The sequence below is a fragment of the Phyllobates terribilis genome, unplaced genomic scaffold (genome assembly GCF_046119375.1).
Source record: "Phyllobates terribilis strain yellow unplaced genomic scaffold, ASM4611937v1 Scaffold_10__3_contigs__length_209671492, whole genome shotgun sequence".
Taxonomy (NCBI): Eukaryota; Metazoa; Chordata; class Amphibia; order Anura; family Dendrobatidae; genus Phyllobates; species Phyllobates terribilis.
Genome location: NW_027362770.1, coordinates 144,997,344 through 145,015,438, shown reverse-complemented (window position 1 = coordinate 145,015,438; position 18,095 = coordinate 144,997,344). Strand labels below are relative to the sequence as shown.

Sequence of the window (18,095 nt, the reverse complement as noted above, 5' to 3'; positions counted from 1 at the left end):
TTGCATTGCACCGACATCCCCCATTGCATTGCACGGACAGCCCATATAGACAAGGACAATGGTAAAACTTCATCAGTTGATTCCTATATTTTTGGGAGGGATAACAGAGGCACAGCTGAGAATTCCCCGGTTGTTACTACCACAGCCATGTCAGGAGAGTGGACGGGACCTCTTCATAGTCTTAGTACATTAGCGTAATTGCTAAGTAACTGATCATCTGATGCTGAATTACATGAATTGTGTTCTGTATATTTCCCATTTTTAAACTCTGCAGTTTTCCAACCAAGCCCCTTTGTTCGCCATTTAAGCCCCCTTTAATTTTTCCTATCACCGCGACCCGTCTTTCTGCCTTTTTCTTGCACGCCAGTAAATATTACACGTCCGCTAGACAAAGTTCACCTCCTATAAATGAAATGTAAACCACTTAATCTGTTAGATTTTTAGCACTTGTCGGTATTTGCCTAACAAATCCCCGAGCTCGTGGCCTTTGATGATGCCTCGTAGGAACGCTAACACGCCAGATCAGCTGCAGGAGAGACAAAATGACATTTACATGGCTTTCATAAGCCAGCGCACTGAAGGGGTCCTTAAACAGGCAGGGCACGGTAATATTTAATAAGCGGCGCCAGCCATCACGGGTAAAATTTGCATTTTCCGGCTGCATGGTACATTTGGGATAAAAGCTTTTATTTGTGAAGTGATCATTATTTTAACAAAGAGGAGCTACTTGATAATTTCCATTTTAACTCTCCAATACGCTATCAGCTATTCAGGACTATTATGCTAAATGGTGGCTGTAATCATGTTATTGTCACAGATTGAAGAGGAGGGGGTTCTCCTCTGATGTTTTAACAAAAAAAAAAGGCGCCGGAGCATTTATCCCGCGACTACCAGAGAATTATTTATTACTGTACAATGTGCCTGTCCGGACCAAAGTGACACATCATTAGAAACGCCTGATGCCTCCGTACAGCGCTGGCGATCCCAATGACACGGGATTCGGTCCTAAAAAACAGGTTATTTAACTTTTTATTAATATTTACAAGTTTTATTATACCAGAGTTTTCTCATTTTGTATGAGTTAAAGGGATTAAGTTACTACAAGTTCTCACCACAGGATCAGTGATCACCAGTAGATCAGATGGGATCCAACATCTAAAACCAACAACTATCACAGATAAAAAGTGACCAGTTTTTGCTCTTATTTTATTCCCACTGCTCCCCTGAGTATTCTATTTTTTGTTTTTTTTTTAAATCCGCCGTACGGTTCTAGAGATATGGGTATTTTTATACAGTGCTACTTTTTACGGTCTTTACAAAGGGGCGTGGCTCATAGAGGATAATTATGCGGATCATCTAAAGACACGCCCCCGAGGATCCTGTGAGCCACACTCCCTTTTAAAAAGGTTGATATCTCTGGAACCATATGGCGGATTTAAAAAAAAATAAAAACATAATACTCAGGGGAGTGGTAGGAATAAAATAAGTGCAAAAGTGGTCATTTCTAACCAGGTAACAGGTCGTCTGCTATCTCTGATAGTCCCATAAAGGGTGAACAGAGTGACAGCGCACTTGTACGATCAGTGAGGGTCTCAATGGTCAGGCCTTCACCAATCTATGTGTTTTCTTCCATTCTACACTTTCCGATACACTTTGGGCTTGATTTATTCTTGCCTTTACGCCTTTTTTAATGTCTAGTTTTTGGCGTCTTTTGCCTGTTTTCGCTTGCACCTTATGTTTCTTTTAATTTGTGCTGTTTTTAAAGTCTATTTTATATATGATCTCCTGGGGGGTTTTTTTGGTTTATCATTGCAGTCGGGGTTTGGAGTTTCCAGATATTTTCGGCTGATTCATCAGTTTCTGTTTTTTAATATATCGCAATTTTTTATTGCGCAAATGTACTGCAGTCCACCTGGAATTTTAGCGCAACTTTTGTGACATTTTAGGAGAACATGAGACTTTTTTGCACCAACAAGTCATAAAAAAAGGTAAAAAGTAAAATGAAGGAGAATTTTTTATTTTGCACAAAATTTATGAACCGCGTGCGCCATTTTGAACAATTTGGTGAAAAATATATCAATGAATATCACAAGCAAAGAAAGAAGAGTTACATAAAAAAAACGCAAATGACTAATCGGGCCTTACTTGTTTCAATTTCACACCATATTGAAAATGTCTGCTCCCAGTCAGTGAATGAGAACACTGTCCATTTCGGGACAACAAACCTGCAGGAGCGTTCTCGAGGCTCCATAGGTCACTCTCGGTCATGTCTCAGGGGCGATGACGCTACTGAGTTACTGATGTCATCACTCGTGAGACATGACCATGAGTGACCTATGAAGTGTCATTCTCAGAACAACGCTCCATAGGTTGCAGTAGAAAATCGGTGGACGTCGTGGGAACGCCATGGATTACGTCGGACCTGTGGGGATTATTTTTTTTTAAATAAATGGGTGAACCAGGGAATGTGTCGGGGAGTCTTTATTCAATTAATCTTTTTTTTCCTGTGTGTGTGTATCTTTTTATTTTTAAATACGGGGCTAGTTATGAGGGTGTCTGATAGACCCCTCTCCATTACTAACCCCTGATGCCAACTGACATTACAGAGGTGACATCAACCCCAAAAACTATTACCCCGATTGCCACTGCACCAGGGCATCCTGGAAGAGCCGGGCAAAGTGGCAGAATTGGCACATATAATGTGATGCGCCAATTCTGGGGCGGCTACTGTCTGGTATTTTTAGGCTGGGAAGGGCCCAATAACCATGGTCTTTCCTAGCCTGATAATATCAGCTCACAGCTGTCTGCTTTTCCTTTGCTGGTTATCAAAAATAGGGGGAACCCTACGTCTTTTTTTTAGGCCCCCCCCCCCCATTTTTTAGAACCAGCAAAGGCAAAGCAGACAGCTGTGAACTGATATTATCAGGATGGGAAGGTCCATGGTTGTCTGGCCCTTCTCAGTCTAAAAATACCAGCTTACAGCTGTCTGCTTTACCTTGGCTCGTTATAAAACATAGGGTGGACCCCCACGTAGTTTTTTTCATTTATTTATTTATTAACAAGTACAGTATACAACACTTGAAAGACAATGCTCCACTTATCTATCTTATCTATCCATCCATCTATCTACAGTATAGTATCCATCTATCCATCTATCTCTCTATCCTATGCTCCACACATCCCTCATCTTATAGTATATTGTGTCTTTTTAACTTAGAGTAGATGGTAATGTCTTACTATATGCAGTGCTGAGTGCTCGGTATAATAATGCAGCGCCTCTTTCTACCCATTTTTGTCTTTTCGAAAGCAGCTACACCATGTATCAAAGCGATCAGTCCAAGCGAAGGATGGACCACCGGAGGCGCCACCGTCATCATTATAGGAGACAATTTCTTTGATGGCTTACAGGTCATATTCGGCACCATGCTGGTCTGGAGCGAGGTAGGTGTTTCCTAAAAGTTACTGGGACATGTTTTTTTTTAGCGAGGGGGATTAGGTCCTAAGCGACAAGAAAACAAAATCAAAAAAGTGATCAGTTATAAAATAATAATCTTAAAATATATTCATAGAAAAGACAATTTCACCAAAATTACCAAATTAAAAATTGTGATCTAGTTTTTGAGAGAATCAAGTTCATTGCCAAATGAACATGGCAAAATGTACATGGCAAAAGTTTCACTAATATGGCAATGTCCACTTCTAGAATTATAGACAAATTATGGAATCCCCATGTGTGCACCTTTGCAATTTATAATTCCGTGAGTGCCCCCTTATACTGTTGTAAATGCCCCCTTATAAAGTAATAAGTTCCCCCATTATGAAGTAATAAGGCCCTCAGTGACCCCTTACATAATAATAGTTCCACAAGTCCCCCCCTATTAAGTAATAATGCCCCAAATAACCCCTTAAAGAGTAATAATGCCCCAGAAGGCCCTTTAGAAATTAATAATCCCCTGAGCATCCCCTCATAAAGTAGTAATGGCCTAAGGGCCACTTATAAAGTAATAATGCCCCCATTAAAATTATAATGCCCCTTATCAAGTAATAATGTCCGAAGTGACCCTTTACTAAGTAGTAATACCCACTGTGGATGCCATACAGCCACTCACATGAGAAAACAGTCAGGAGCCACACATCAGGGGTCCATTAGATACTTGTTGGGACCCCTGATCTATACAGTTTAGATGCCCTTTCACCCGTGTTGGGAAGAAAAGGGGAAAACAGTGGCACATCCAACAATTATCTTTATTTAGATTTTCATTAAAATAAGTGGATCCATGTGAAAAATGTAAAATCTGATGCGTTTCTGGTGTGACTACCGCCCTAATCATAGGATAAAGTGAAAATATTTGGGGAAACCTATTTAAATGGATGGGAACCAATTATCCCAATGGATACAAAACACCAATAGGGAAACATTCAATAATGAAGCACACAAAAATAAGCATGTAAAAACGAAAAACACACAAAAAAACAAACTAGAGGAAAACTAAACAGCAAAAATAAATATTATAAATCCAACTAACAAAAAATTGCATTAAATAAATAAAAAATAAATAATTCAACATCTCATCAATTCAACATAAATCAACATTTATTCAAATATAATCATATCATGACACACACTGCACATACACATGTATACACACACTGCACATACATACATATGTATACACACACACTGCACATACATACACATGTATATGTAGCGCCCCGAGGGTTCGGTTGCCACAGGGGTATTGCACCTCAGTCCAGAGGTGTGATATTCCACTCCCGGGTAAGGATGGAGTGTGGACCAGGGCTCAGTTAGCTGCATGCACCACACACACCCCATTTCCGAGGGACAGCTCAACGGTGCTCCCACTAGACAGAAGTGCAGGCACGACCGACTATGTCCCTGCCTGGAGTGGGGAGGGGGGTGGAACACCCAGTGCTGTAGGGGCAGATAGGGGTTGGTTCCTGAGCGTAGATAGGAGCTCATTGGTTGCTGGTCACCTGGGCTCATGGTCAGAGGGAGGTATAAAAGGTGGGCACCATCTTAGAACAGTGTTCAGTCTGTGAGGAGAGGAGAGCTGACAGGGAGCAGCAGCTCAGGCTGAGTGCTGCTCCAGAGGCAGGCCTAGAGAAGAGGCCGGAGCCTAAGAGGAGAAGGAGAAGTGGGCCTGGAGAAGAGGCCAAGGGAAGGAGGAGAAGACAGAACAGGAAAGAAGGAGAAGAGAGAGAGAAACAGAAGGGCTCAGGAACAAGAAGGTGGAAGGGACCCTAAGAACCCACGAGAATCCAGGGTGAAGGGTCAGGCAGATTAAGGGTACCGGATCCCAAGTTGGTGGAGGAGAAACTACCCTCAGCCAAAGACCGGTCGCCGTGATCATTTATTGGTGCGACACCTCATCAAACCTGCTAGGAAGGCACCATATAGGACAGCGGAGGACGGGGCCCACGTTTAACCGCACGAGTCCGCGGCAGCTGGACAAAAGTGGGTCACTGGTGAGGCAGGCCAGAGAAAGGATTAAAGGGGGTCCTGTGCCATGCTCCTGAACTGCCTGGGAGTTGACCGAGCCCCTCACCTGGTGGACGCAGCACGGCTCGGGCAGTCATTCCCTGCAGAAGTGACTTGGATATTAACCGTGAGTAAAGACCCTGGACTGCAGTACGTTGTCTGTGTGCTTTTTCCCTCCTCCGGCACTACCGGTACTGGGACTCTCACCACCATCACTCCCACCATCCACTACACTGCCCTGGGGCCGCACTCTTCCCGTGGGGAGTCACACCATCCCAGCTGCATTCATCATCGGCCCCAGCGGACTGCCTTGCAGCGGCGGTTCCTAATAACCGCAATCCACGGGTGGCGTAGTCGGACATTATCTAAAGTACAGTAGCAGACTACCATTGGTCTGACCACCCTGAGCCGCGGGACCGGGCCGCCACTACTACCACCATCGTTCCCCTATCGCCCGGATCCGCGTGCCCCATGGCCCAGGGGGCGAGTGATATACACACACACTGCACATACATACACATGTAAATATACACATACGGTATATGTGTCACCTCTTCAGTTCCTCTAGACTCCTGCAGTTATAGGACCTTTGGTGCCATCTGGACACATGGCTGTGATGTTACCAAAGGTCCTTAAGCAGTATTAAGCTCAGAATAGAAATGCTGGGGGCCCTTGAAAGTCAACCAGTTTACTCCTCTCCCCCAAACGCCAGTCCTGACTATAACTAGGGCTTATTTTTGAAGTAGGGCTTATATTTCAAGCATACTGCAACAATCCGGTAAAAACATGTTATGGCTTATTTTCAGGATAACAAGGTATTTCCTATCCTTTCAGGAAGAGTTTACAGGAGCTTTTTTTTTACCAGCAGAGGCAGGATTACAATGATAGGTGTAATGCACACGCCCGGGCTGAGCGGCGTGTGCGTGTGATTCCACTGGACCGTGCCGGAGAGTGAATGCCTGGAGGGGCGTAACTAGGTATTCACCCGATCCGACCAGGGTCGCACGACGGCATACGACGCCAGTGCACCAAGGAGGAACCGAGCAGAGGGACCAGGTGCTACTCCAGGACAGACCCCGGACACGGCTGTTGACCCACACAGGGGAATACAGGAACAGACTGGTTAGGCTGGCACACAGACTGGTGGGAATAGGCAGGCACGACTGGTATGCAGGCAGGCGGGTATGCAGGCAGGGGGGTACAGGCAAGCACGGCTAGAGTGCAGACAGGAAGGCACTAGCAGGCAGGAACACAGGCGGGACAGGACCCAGTACACACTGGGACCCTGGAACAGAACCACAGATGTGGCGGACAAACACAGCAGAGTGAGGCCGCCCAGAGAGGTGAGCGAGAACAGGGCAGGACAAGACCGCCCGGAGCGGTGAGCAAGAGCAGGGCAGGGCAGGACGAGACCGCCTGGAGCGGTGAGCAAGAGCAGGGCAGGACGAGACCGCCTGGAGCGGTGAGCAAGAGCAGGGCAGGACGAGACCGCCTGGAGCGGTGAGCAAGAACAGAGCAGGACGAGACTGCCAGGAGCGGTGAGCAAGAGCAGAGCAGGACGAGACCGCCAGGAGCGGTGAGCAAAGGGTCAGAGCTGAGTGAGACTGCCGGAGCAGTGAGCAAGGAGTCAGAGCAGGACGAGGCCGCCTGGAGCAGTGAGCAAGGAGTCAGAGCAAGACTGCCGGAGCAGTGAGCAAAAGGATAAGAGCGGAGCGAGACTGCCGGAGCAGTGAGCAAAAGGGTCAGAGCGGAGCAAGGCTGCCGGAGCAGTGAGCAAAAGGGTCAGAGCGGAGCAAGGCTGCCGGAGCAGTGAGCAAAAGGGTCAGAGCAGGACGGACAGGGCTCTGTTCACACGGAACAGACAGGAAGGGAAAGGCAGAGCCAGACACCCACAGGGCACCCGCAGTGAAGCAGCGAGTGGACCACAAACTCACAAACGGAAGTACAGAGACAACAAGCAGGAGTTAGGTACGAGTTCAGACTCTGCAGAAAAAGGAAAGGAACGGACATAGAGGCAAAACAGGTAAAGGATAGGAGAGAGTTCAGACTGGAACTGAGTGTACGGAAGAGACCGACACTGCAGCGGGATACAGGAGCGGGTCTGGGAATACGGCCCCCAGAGAGGCGGGACGAACAGGCAAGGAGCGTGTTCAGACAGGACAGACAAGATACAGGAGCGGGTCTAGGTAATCGGCCCCTAGAAGGCGGGAGGAACAGGCTAGGAGCGTGTTCAGACAGGACAGACAAGATACAGGAGCGGGTCTAGGTAATCGGCCCCTAGAAGGCGGGGGGAACAGGCTAGGAGCGTGTTCAGACAGGCCTGGAAATACAGCCTCCAGGATAGGCAGACAAGAGAAACACAGAACGGGACCTGGCACCTTCAGAGTGCAAGCACACACTGAATGAAGCATAATGCTCAGGCAGGGATTGATTGGAGCAGCTGGGTTATATACCAGGTGACAGACAGCAATAGGCTGAGGACGCACAAGGGGTGTGACCCACAGCAGGTACAAAAAGCAGGAAGTGATCGGGCGCCGCCCTTAAGCAGCAGAAACAGACAGCATGGAGGGAAGCCAGAGAGACATTCTGGACTGGAGATCAAGTGCGCGCTCTTGCACAGTGGGAGATGGACCACCATGCAAGGGCGCCACCAGGTATGTTACAATAGGTAACACCTCTATACACCACCAATCACAATGGGTGACTTCACAACTCTCTCTGCTCACCCTATCTTCACAATGACCTTTGCACATGTTCATTAGACCCTTTAATACAAAAGATAAGTTCATTGTAGCTATGTACACATGTTGTTTCCTGAAACAAAAGGAAGTACAAGTCTAAAAAAAGCCCCGGTGGCCAGTGTGAAAATTGCAAGATTTCTATTTTTTTTTATTTTTAATATAGATTGTGCTATGTAAAAAAAAAATACCAAAAATGTTTTAAAAAAAATACTTTCAATACAAAAAAAAATCATTTAATCAATAGGTCATTTTCTGATAATAACTTCCCTTTAACTATTGATCCTTTTGTTCTCAGTCACTGTCAGAGCTGTCTGATAGCGGCTTTCTCCCCTGAGAATAAAAGGTTTGAGGGTCACAAAAGACCTTGGATCGGCATAGTTTGTGATATCGAAGGCTTCTTACAAGTGGTAGATAAAGTTACATATATGATATGAGCAATACAAGATAAGATAATGTTTCTTGAAAGTTTACTTTACACCATTGTCCCTTTTAGAATCAGATTTTTAAGCTAAGAACAAGAAAGCTTTGGAGAGCGACACAGAGATTGTATCAGAAAAGTACAGTTAATCATTGTCTCGTCTTGCGACAAAGAGGGAATCGCCTTGCATTCCTAGTCAGTGGGAAATCTTTGTCAGGATCCCATTCAGAAATCCCCAACCGGCAGGACAATACGCAGCGCCAAGCGAGACGAGTGAAGACAGCGAGGGAGCACTTCTGATATAACCGGGAGGCAAAGTGCAAAAATCCTATATTACAGAGAGCTTTGTAGCATAAAAAAGCCTCCTAACAAGGAAACTCCTTACAATTCCCGGGTTTCGAGAGCGGTGCCGAGCGCCATTGTTATCCGGCACATTACACGTGTTGGGGTCGCGGCTCTGATACATTTATTAGAAAAAAAGGGCGCAGCTAATGAGATTCAGAGCACTGAATTCCTGACGTTTTAGGGGCGAGAAGAGCTGGAGATGTGGGCTAATTGATACATTTGGGTTTTCCTGGCTTCTGCTGACCCCCCACCTATCCTGTTTCACATGTGGTTGCAATCCACGCTGCCGGCTTGTTCTTCGCTGTGAAACTTGAGATTCATCTCTTTGCTATTCTCACACTTTGTCCCTCATGCTGTTGGATTTCACTGGTTTTTTTTTTTTCTTAATAGAGGAGACTTTTTTACTGTTCTCTGAAAGGACAACAATAATTTTTGTCCATTTCTAGTTTTAAAGAAAGATCTCTCATATGGCACCGACAGTTTCTGCTGCACTGTACAAAACGAGGTCCTTCATCCTGTAGGCTTATTGGGGAGTCATAATCAATTCAGTAATAAAAGATATTTCCCTCGCTGAAATGAGCCTTGAGCAAAAAGAAAAAAAATACAGTTACAAAGTAGTAAGGAGTCAAGTGGGTGGTCCTGGTGTCCTCTGGAGTCATGCAGTCTTATGTTAAAGTACAAGGGATTGGTTCTAGTGTCTTGTGTTAAGGGGTCAAGGAGTTGGTCTTGGTGTCCTCTGGAGTCATGCAGTCTTGTGTAAAGAGTCAAACGGGTGGTCCTGGTTTTCTCTGGAGTTATGCAGTCTTGTGTAAAGAGTTAAGCGGGTGGTCTTGAAGTCCTCTGGAGTCATGCAGTCTTGTGGAAAGGGTCAAAGGAGTAGTCCTAGTCTCCGCTGGTGTCATGTAGGGTTGTGTAAAGGGTCAAGGGGTGGTCTTGGTCTCCTCTAGAGTCATACAGTCTGGTGTAAAGAGTCAAGGGATTGGTCTTGGTCTCCTCTAGAGTCGTACAGTCTTGTATACAGAGTCAAGGGATTGGTCCTTGTGTCCTCTGGAGTCATGTAGTATTGTGTAAAGAGTGAAGGGGGTGGTCCTGGTCTCTTCGGGAGTCATGCAATCTTGTGCAAAGAGTCAAGGGATTGGTCCTTTTGTCGTCTGGAGCTATGTAGTATTGTGTAAAGAGTCAGGGGGGTGGTCCTCATCTCCTCTGGAGTCATGCAGTTTTGTGTAAAGAGTCAAGTGGGTGGCCCTATTAACCTCTGCAGTCATGCAGTCTTGTGTAAAGAGTGAAGGGGGTAGTTTTAAAAATGTCTGTCAGGGGATTTTGACCTTTGTATCAGAAAAATCGAGCTCCAATGAATATAAAGATTAATTTTAAAAAATTAATCAGCACAGAATCACTTGTATCTAAAAATGCCATGGTGTCAAAGATGGGGATTCACATTCACAGCTTTACCGATCCCCTTAGCGATCATGAACGAGCGTTTCTAGAAATGTTCACTCATGATTATCTTGCTTTCTAAACAAGCTGTGGATCACACAATGAACGTCATCGTTCTCGGCAGCACATGGTCCTGTGTTAACAGGATTTGTGCTGCCGAAACATGGGCAACCCGATCTATTACCATCGCTCTCTGCTCATGGTTAAATGACGCCGGTCGGTTCGTGTAAACCAAACTTATGACTTTTATCCTGGAATTAAAGTTACCCCACTATTAAAACAATTTGTGCCAGATACACTTTTGCGCTTGAGATATATTGTCATCGTCTCCCACGTGCTGCATAAAAAGTAACACTGACAAGTTAATTGCGTCTTTTGTGCCTTTATTTATAAAGATGTGTCACAGAGACGTAACGGAGGATCGGAAACATAACAACTATCCCTTCATTGGCTTATTGTAATTTGCTTTGTTTCTACAGTTAATCACACCTCATGCCATCCGCGTGCAGACCCCTCCCAGACATATCCCTGGAGTGGTGGAAGTTACATTATCCTACAAATCCAAGCAGTTCTGCAAAGGAACACCTGGACGATTCATCTATACAGGTAAGCTTCATGGGCTTGTCTTATATCTATGCTTGGGGAGTAGAGGTGGAGTAATGAAGGAGGTTGTCCAGGACTTATACATTGATGATCATCAATATCAGATCGATGGTAATCCAACATCTAGCACCCAGCACCATCAGGTGTCCTTAGTCTTGGACAACCCCTTCAATTAATCTACAGAGGTAAGTTTCATGGACTTGTCTTATATCTGTGCTTGGGGGGTCAGAGGGTGAATTAATTAAGGAAGTTGTCGAGGACTTTTACATTGATGATCATCAATATCAGATCGGTGGTAGTCCAACATCTGGCACCCAGAACCATCAGGTGTCCTTAGTCTTGGACAACCCCTTCAATTCATCTACACAGGTAAGCTTCATGGACTTGTCATATCTGTGCTTGGGGAGTAGAGGTGGAGTAATTAAGAAGGTTGTCCAGGACTTATACATTGATGATCATCAATAGCAGATCAGTGGTAGTCCAACATCCAGCACCAAGCACCATCTGGTGTCCTTAGTTCCACAGGTGGCTGGATGTATACTTCACAGCTTTGTACACTGTGCTGCTTTTTAGGTCAGGTCCCATTTACCTGACCTGTACTGCAGTTCCCCCAGAAAGGAAACTAGACAGTGTGCAGAGCTGTGGAGTTCCAGCTCTATACATCTGCTCGGATTGAGGACTGCAAGCAGCTTATCAGTGGAAGCAGAGTCAGACTGGCCCATCGGAGAACCGGAGAATCCCCTGGTAGGCCCCACCACACTAAATGAGCAGTAGATGGCACAATACATTTGATTGACTATGTACAAACAAAAGCAGCATCTCTTCATTCATTTAAGAAACTATCCAGTTTATTATTATATAGAAATGATATTATATAGAAATTATTAAATTATTATTATTATATAGAAGAATGAATGCGGGCAATGTAATATTTGCATATTACAGTGGACCCTCAAAGTCAATGTTCCTGTTGGGCTCTTGGCACCCCAGTCTGACACTGAGTGAGAGCGTCTAATTTTGGACCTGGATGTGATATTGATGACCTATCCTAAGGAAAGGACAAACCCTTTAAATTGACGATATTCATGCGACTGAGTATATCAATGTGGTACGAACCAGCATTACATTAGATCCCAGTAAATGACCTGCTGCTTACACACTACGGATACACATAGCATATAACCTGTACATAGACTAGTTAGCAGGCACTTGTTCTGTATCTACCGCCGTCTGCCCCTGGCTGTTCCCTCTTAATAACTGATCAGCCGGGAAATAAAGATCAATCATAGAGGAGCTGAGGCCAACACAAACATATCGACAAGCACAAAGCCAATAACATCCCAATGTAGAAACTTCATTCATCATCTGTGCGAAGAGACTCAAGAGAGAATAAACCCATCTCCAGCCACTGTCTAGGAGACTGCGGAGAGACTCCGAGGTCACTGTATTGTCTCTCCAGAACCACTTCACCGCAGTGCACTTTTGCGTCCATCACATGACCGAGATGGATTTTTTTATTTTTGAGACCAGAATTTACCTTTAAATTTAAAGAAATGGGTCAAAGTAACCGAATATAAAATGGCTGTAAGCGATACGTTCACCCTGCTCAGTAAAAGCAAGAATTTAATTGGTTGCTGCTGGAGTTGTCCAAAAAGATTCATAGGATCCTGGTCGAGAGGCCACGATGGCAATAGATCCCTGTGAACCTCCACTTACCTCCCTCCCTTCTGATTAGTAAATCCAATGGGAAATTATTGTAGAAGTATGCATGACATCGCGCCTAGTTGTCAGAAGGTTACAGTGGAGGTTCATAGGGTCCTGGTCTGGTGGCTCAACTTTATCTGATGCTTTATTGATAATAACTAGCTAAAATGACCAGGTTTAGTACTTTTTTTTTGCCAAACATGGATCCCAAGTGTATTTTAAAGATACTTTCCCAATGGTAATAGAAGGGTTAATATCATTCACCTTGGGGTTTTTTTTGTGAAGGGCTTAGGTTTTTTTGGTATTCCACAAGAATTAAAGCCTTAACCTGAGTCCCTCACTCTTTAAAGTAATCAGAAAATTTATAGAGCAGCGGATAAAATAATAAAAAAAAAGGTTGTAGGGATATCGACCCCGTGAAAATAATAACACGACTCATCTGTAGGAAGAAGAAAAATGAAGCGGTGGAAAAGGGGGGAGTCTGGTGCGTGCCGCTGTGTGTATTGATCCAGAGGACAGAAGCACACGTTCTTCTTCTCATTAGCTCTTGGCTCCATGGTCTCGTTACATGGACACCGCAGAGCTCAGAAGGAGGTGGAGAGGGGGGTGGATAGGAAGGATCGTAGCCTCTGACCAAGAAATAGGAAACAGATCCGAGACAGCCATGGCCAAACTCACTGTCACCTTCCCACTGTGACAGGACGGCTCCTTTTTCATCCTCTATGACTTGACATAGGGGTAATTATACCACTGACATCCTAACAGCGATTTCCCAGTGGATGAAACCCCCTGGAATATGTGTCCATCACTCCAGTGGAGACCTGGCCTTTCACAAGGGTCAATGAATAATTGAAGGTTGGCACCAGTTAAATACTCATTTGGTGCTTGTTTAAGAATCGAGGACTCCTTGACCAAATGTTCAGTTGCCGATGTCAACTAATCAAACTCTTGGACTCTTTCTTGTGCCTTTTGCTCTTGCAGTAAACTACAAACTGTACGTTCCCCATCCCAACGAGGACTTCTAATCTTAAGATGCCCATATATATTAGATACCTGTCGGCCAAATGATCATTTGTGTTTTATCAATCTGGAAGGGTCGTAAGCAGTGGACAGACACCTTAATCTTCCGGGAGATTAAAAGGATCAGGTGCTAAAGTTCAACATGCCAAATCTTCTCTCCTCCAACATTATTTAGCGGGTGAGAGTCAGAAGACCACCGTACACATTTCATGGTGGGTTGGTCACTCTAAAAGTAGTAGGTTTGGCTAAGTTTTCTCTAAAGAGACTTTATGTTGAGAACAAATGAATCTAGACTAAGAGGGCAAAAATTGCAAACTTAATGTAGATTTTGCCATAGTCTATAAAAATATAAGGCAGTATACCATCAAGTGAATCATGGCGTAACCATACTGCACCATATATTTCCCAAGTTTTTGAGGACAGAACACCAAGCCAGCTTCACCTATGTTGGTGTGCATAAGGCCATTTCAGGTCTACCCTAGTTGACCCCGTTTCTACTCTAACCTCTGCTTGAAAAGCATAAAGCATACTTACCCAGATCTCAATGGGTTCCCCAAAAGCCCAGCAATCCGTGACATCTTCTTAGGTTTTATTTGATCATGTGACTGCTCTGTAAATTCCATATCATTACATAGGTCCGATGTTCTCGTATGGAAATGACAATTCTCCGTCCGGGGGAGATAAAAAGACAAAAGCCTGGCCTGGGCTTTTTAGACCTCATGCTGGACCTGCCATCATGGAAGTTATCCATCTAAGCAGAGATTCTCTTCAAACATGTCCATAAAACAGGGAAAGGAAAATTGTCCCAATGTTCGAATTTAGATTTTTTGGTGCTACTGGGATAACAAGGGCTAGAACATTTTTGCCAACTCTTCCTAAATGTCCACGAAACTCGTTGTAAAGGCGAGAGCCCTTAGACTCTTGGAAGATTTGGCAAATTTCCTGATAACCACTGAATACTCCTAAAATGTCAAATACTCCTAAAAAACAATGCTATTGGAAGGTGAAATAGACGGGGACCGGCACGCCCTGAGAACTGGCAAGGCTCCGGGGGAAAAAGTATTATGCCACCTGTTTTGTTCGCTGTATGTTATGCCCTTCCAACAGGACTTTCCTTAGTGTTGGAAAGTATGGGTTAAATAAAAAGTAGTATCACAGCCTCTTGTTTGGATTCGGGGGATCTAACAACAGCAGAAGGAAGGCTAAAATTGTATTTTATTTTAATTTTGTTCACGACTCAAAAAATCTTTGTTCTTCTCAATTACTCCATTTGGGTGAGATGCCAAAAATCCAGACCTTCAGATTTATGAATGTTTCCCTCCAAAAAATAGGCTTATGTGTCTCAACGTAGTTGTACACCATGACAAAAATTATATAATATGGTATGTAACTATATTTGGGGCCAATTCTAGTCTTCAGGCGTCTTGTTACCTGCTCCACCTGGCTTTCCTTCTCTCCGAAATCTGCAGCTGTTTCCTAATCAGGCACTTTGGACCAATTCTCTTCTAGTACCGGGACTCACAATGCTCACAAATCAGGACCGGCCTTTTACAAGTGTCAGAGACACAGCTGCCGCTTTTAGTCGCAGGTTGAAAACTTAAAAAACCAAAATTTGGTTCCTTTTCTAAACAAGCCACAAACCTCAATCTACACTTAACTTCCAAAATGTGAAATTTATGAGGAGAGAAAGCAATAAAACGGTTACAATCTGGCGTTTGGTCCCTGTCTGTCGGCTCCCAGCTGCCCCTTTTCTTGCAGAATGTGGCTGCCCTGAGTTTATTAAAGGTTTTACCACTTCTCACTTCTGCTTTCTGCTAAATGGCGAGGATAAAACATCTAACTGCCTGGAGAGTTGTCTGTGTCACAGCGTGTACATCTGTCTGCCGCATTCTGAGATATAGGGACGTCATCTGAAGAGGCTTCTACTACGCCGCCAGAAAATGGCCTCAATCTGCTATTTTTTTGCTGACTGCTGTTGTGTGTTATAACCATTCAGCCCTTCTATTCTTGGGTCGAAAGCATTAATCTCACCAAGGAGAGGCCATTTATACAAACTGGTGTAAAACACTGGGGCTAAATGGGCAAAATTGCAAAGTGCAACTTTCCATTCTGAAGGATGGGAGGATTCTTTATTTTATAGTTTATTGCCTAGGATATTGGTCACAGTTGCTGTCTATAAGAGGTGGCCGGACTCTTGGGGAAGGAGCTTACAAGCTCTTTGCTGTAGAGCTTGCAAGTGCTGCTCCGAATCTGGATGGATTGCCAGATCTAGGCCAACTTCAGTGCCACTGTGTTCCTCCGATGCTTTCCCTCCCTTCAAATTTTGGCCATCCCGATGGTCCAAACGGTCAATCTTCAGAAGCACACCAATCCCTGACAAGCAGGAAGCCAGAAGACAGGGGAGAGTGCACTAATGAAGAAAGAATATGGGACAACTCCTCTATAGGGTTTGATATTGTTGGCCTATCCTTCGGATCGATCATAAATATCAGATGCATGGGGGTCTGAATCGTTGGCACAGCTACCAAACAACTTCGTGAAGGGGGTCACAGTGGTACAATGAGCAGCGCATCCCCATCCATGTCTGCAGGCACAGTTCCGTACATTTTTCTGTGCCTGTGCCTGGTATTGTAGCTCAGATCCATTCATTTGAAAAGTACAGAACCAGGCAAAGGCACTAAAAAATGTGCGGGTAAACCATTAAAGAGGAAGCAAAACTTGTCGGAGTGTCTACGATTAAAGACTATACATCATCTTTAGGTTCTGTTCACAAGACTTCTTTATCCAAGCTGTTTTCGAGTGGCTGCACTAAAAAAAAAGGACAGAATAAGCGCTCACGAAATGATCATTTCTATGGAAAAATGAATTGCTGTTCATATATTCAGAGTTTTGAGCATCTTTTAAACTCTTACAAAGATGCCAAGCAGAAGTGACATATCCATTCTTTGGGCATTTTCAGCTAGGGATACACTCCATACAATAGAAGTCAATAGGAAGGTTAAAAAGATGCCTAGGCATCTTTTCGAACATTTCGTAAGCGATTTTGCTTCCAAAACCGCCAGCGTTTTACTCATTGCTTCATGGATTTTAATAAACGTCAGAAAAATTCCAATGAAAACGCGCTCAAAATATGATGGAAAAATATTGACCAAAATTGTTGGTGTAAAAAAAAATCGTTAACGATGCGGTTCAGGAAACGACCAAAAATAGCTAACAAAAAAAATGCTTCAGTATTACAAAACGCAGAGAAAATGCCAGAGACAAGGAGCGATCCCTATTCTTCTGTTTGAAAAATAGATGTTTTTAACAGCTGGCAAAAGATGCTGTGTGAACATACTCCTAGGGATCTCTTGATTCTGAAAGCTCCAGAGCTAAGACCCAGTGGCTATATATATACATATCTATAATATAACGGGATATGCGTGTCTCTGTCTGAAGCCTTTATAGTCTGCTCATGCGTGACGCGCAGTCTGGCTCCAGACAGAAGCAGGCATCCAGCCGTTACAGGTAAGAGGAGTGTATGGCGCTGGAGATCACGGTATGCGTAGACACTGAACGCATACCGCGATCTCCGGCGCCATATTTACATACTTACCTGACCAGGAAGAGCATTGCCGCGGCGCCTCTCTTCGCCGGAGATCGGGGCAGGAATGAGGCGTCGGATCGGCGCATGCGCGTAGCGCTATCCGGCGCCATTTTACTTAAGACACATTTGCAGTGTGTCTTGAGCAAAATGGCGCCGGACAGCGCGGTGCTCCGGCGCCGCACTCCTCCCCTGTCTCCGGCAGAACAGGACACAGCAGCGCTGGAGCACAGGGAAGAAAGGTGAGTATAAGTGTTTATTTTTTTTTTATGTGTGTACAGCGTGAAAGGGATGAGGGGACCACACATACCAGGATTGGGGGGTGAGGGGACCATGCATACCAGGATTGGGGAGTGAGGGGACCATGCATACCAGGATTGGGGGGCGAGTGGACCATGCATACCAGGATTGGGAGGTGAGGGGACCATGCATACCAGGATTGGGGGGTAAGGGGTGCCATGCATACCAGAATAGGGATGAGGGGTACCATACATACCAGGATAGGAATGCGGGGGACCATGCATACCAGGATGAGGGGTACCATGCATACCAGGATAAGGATGAGGGGTGCCATGCATTCCGGGATTGGGGATGAGGGGTGCCATGCATACCGGGATTGCGGGTGAGGGGTGCCATGCATACCAGGATTGGGGGTGGGGGGTGCCATGCATACCGGGATTGGGGGTGGGGGGGTGCCATGCGTACCGGGATTGGGGATGAGGAGTGCCATGCATACCGGGATTG

General features: G+C 44.9%; 1 protein-coding gene across 4 annotated transcripts in view; it reads left to right on the top strand.

Annotated features, from left to right (window-relative positions):
• Positions 1-18,095, top strand: part of EBF1 (EBF transcription factor 1) — a 490,083-nt gene that overhangs the window by 395,746 nt on the left and 76,242 nt on the right. For 3 of the 4 annotated variants that reach the window (XM_073649881.1, XM_073649880.1, XM_073649877.1), the window contains exons 9-10: positions 3,308-3,441; positions 10,921-11,047. In XM_073649881.1, the coding sequence (XP_073505982.1) occupies positions 3,308-3,441; positions 10,921-11,047 (261 nt within the window). The remainder of the gene's footprint in view (positions 1-3,307; positions 3,442-10,920; positions 11,048-18,095) is intronic. The other variant, XM_073649879.1, reaches the window with a different exon arrangement.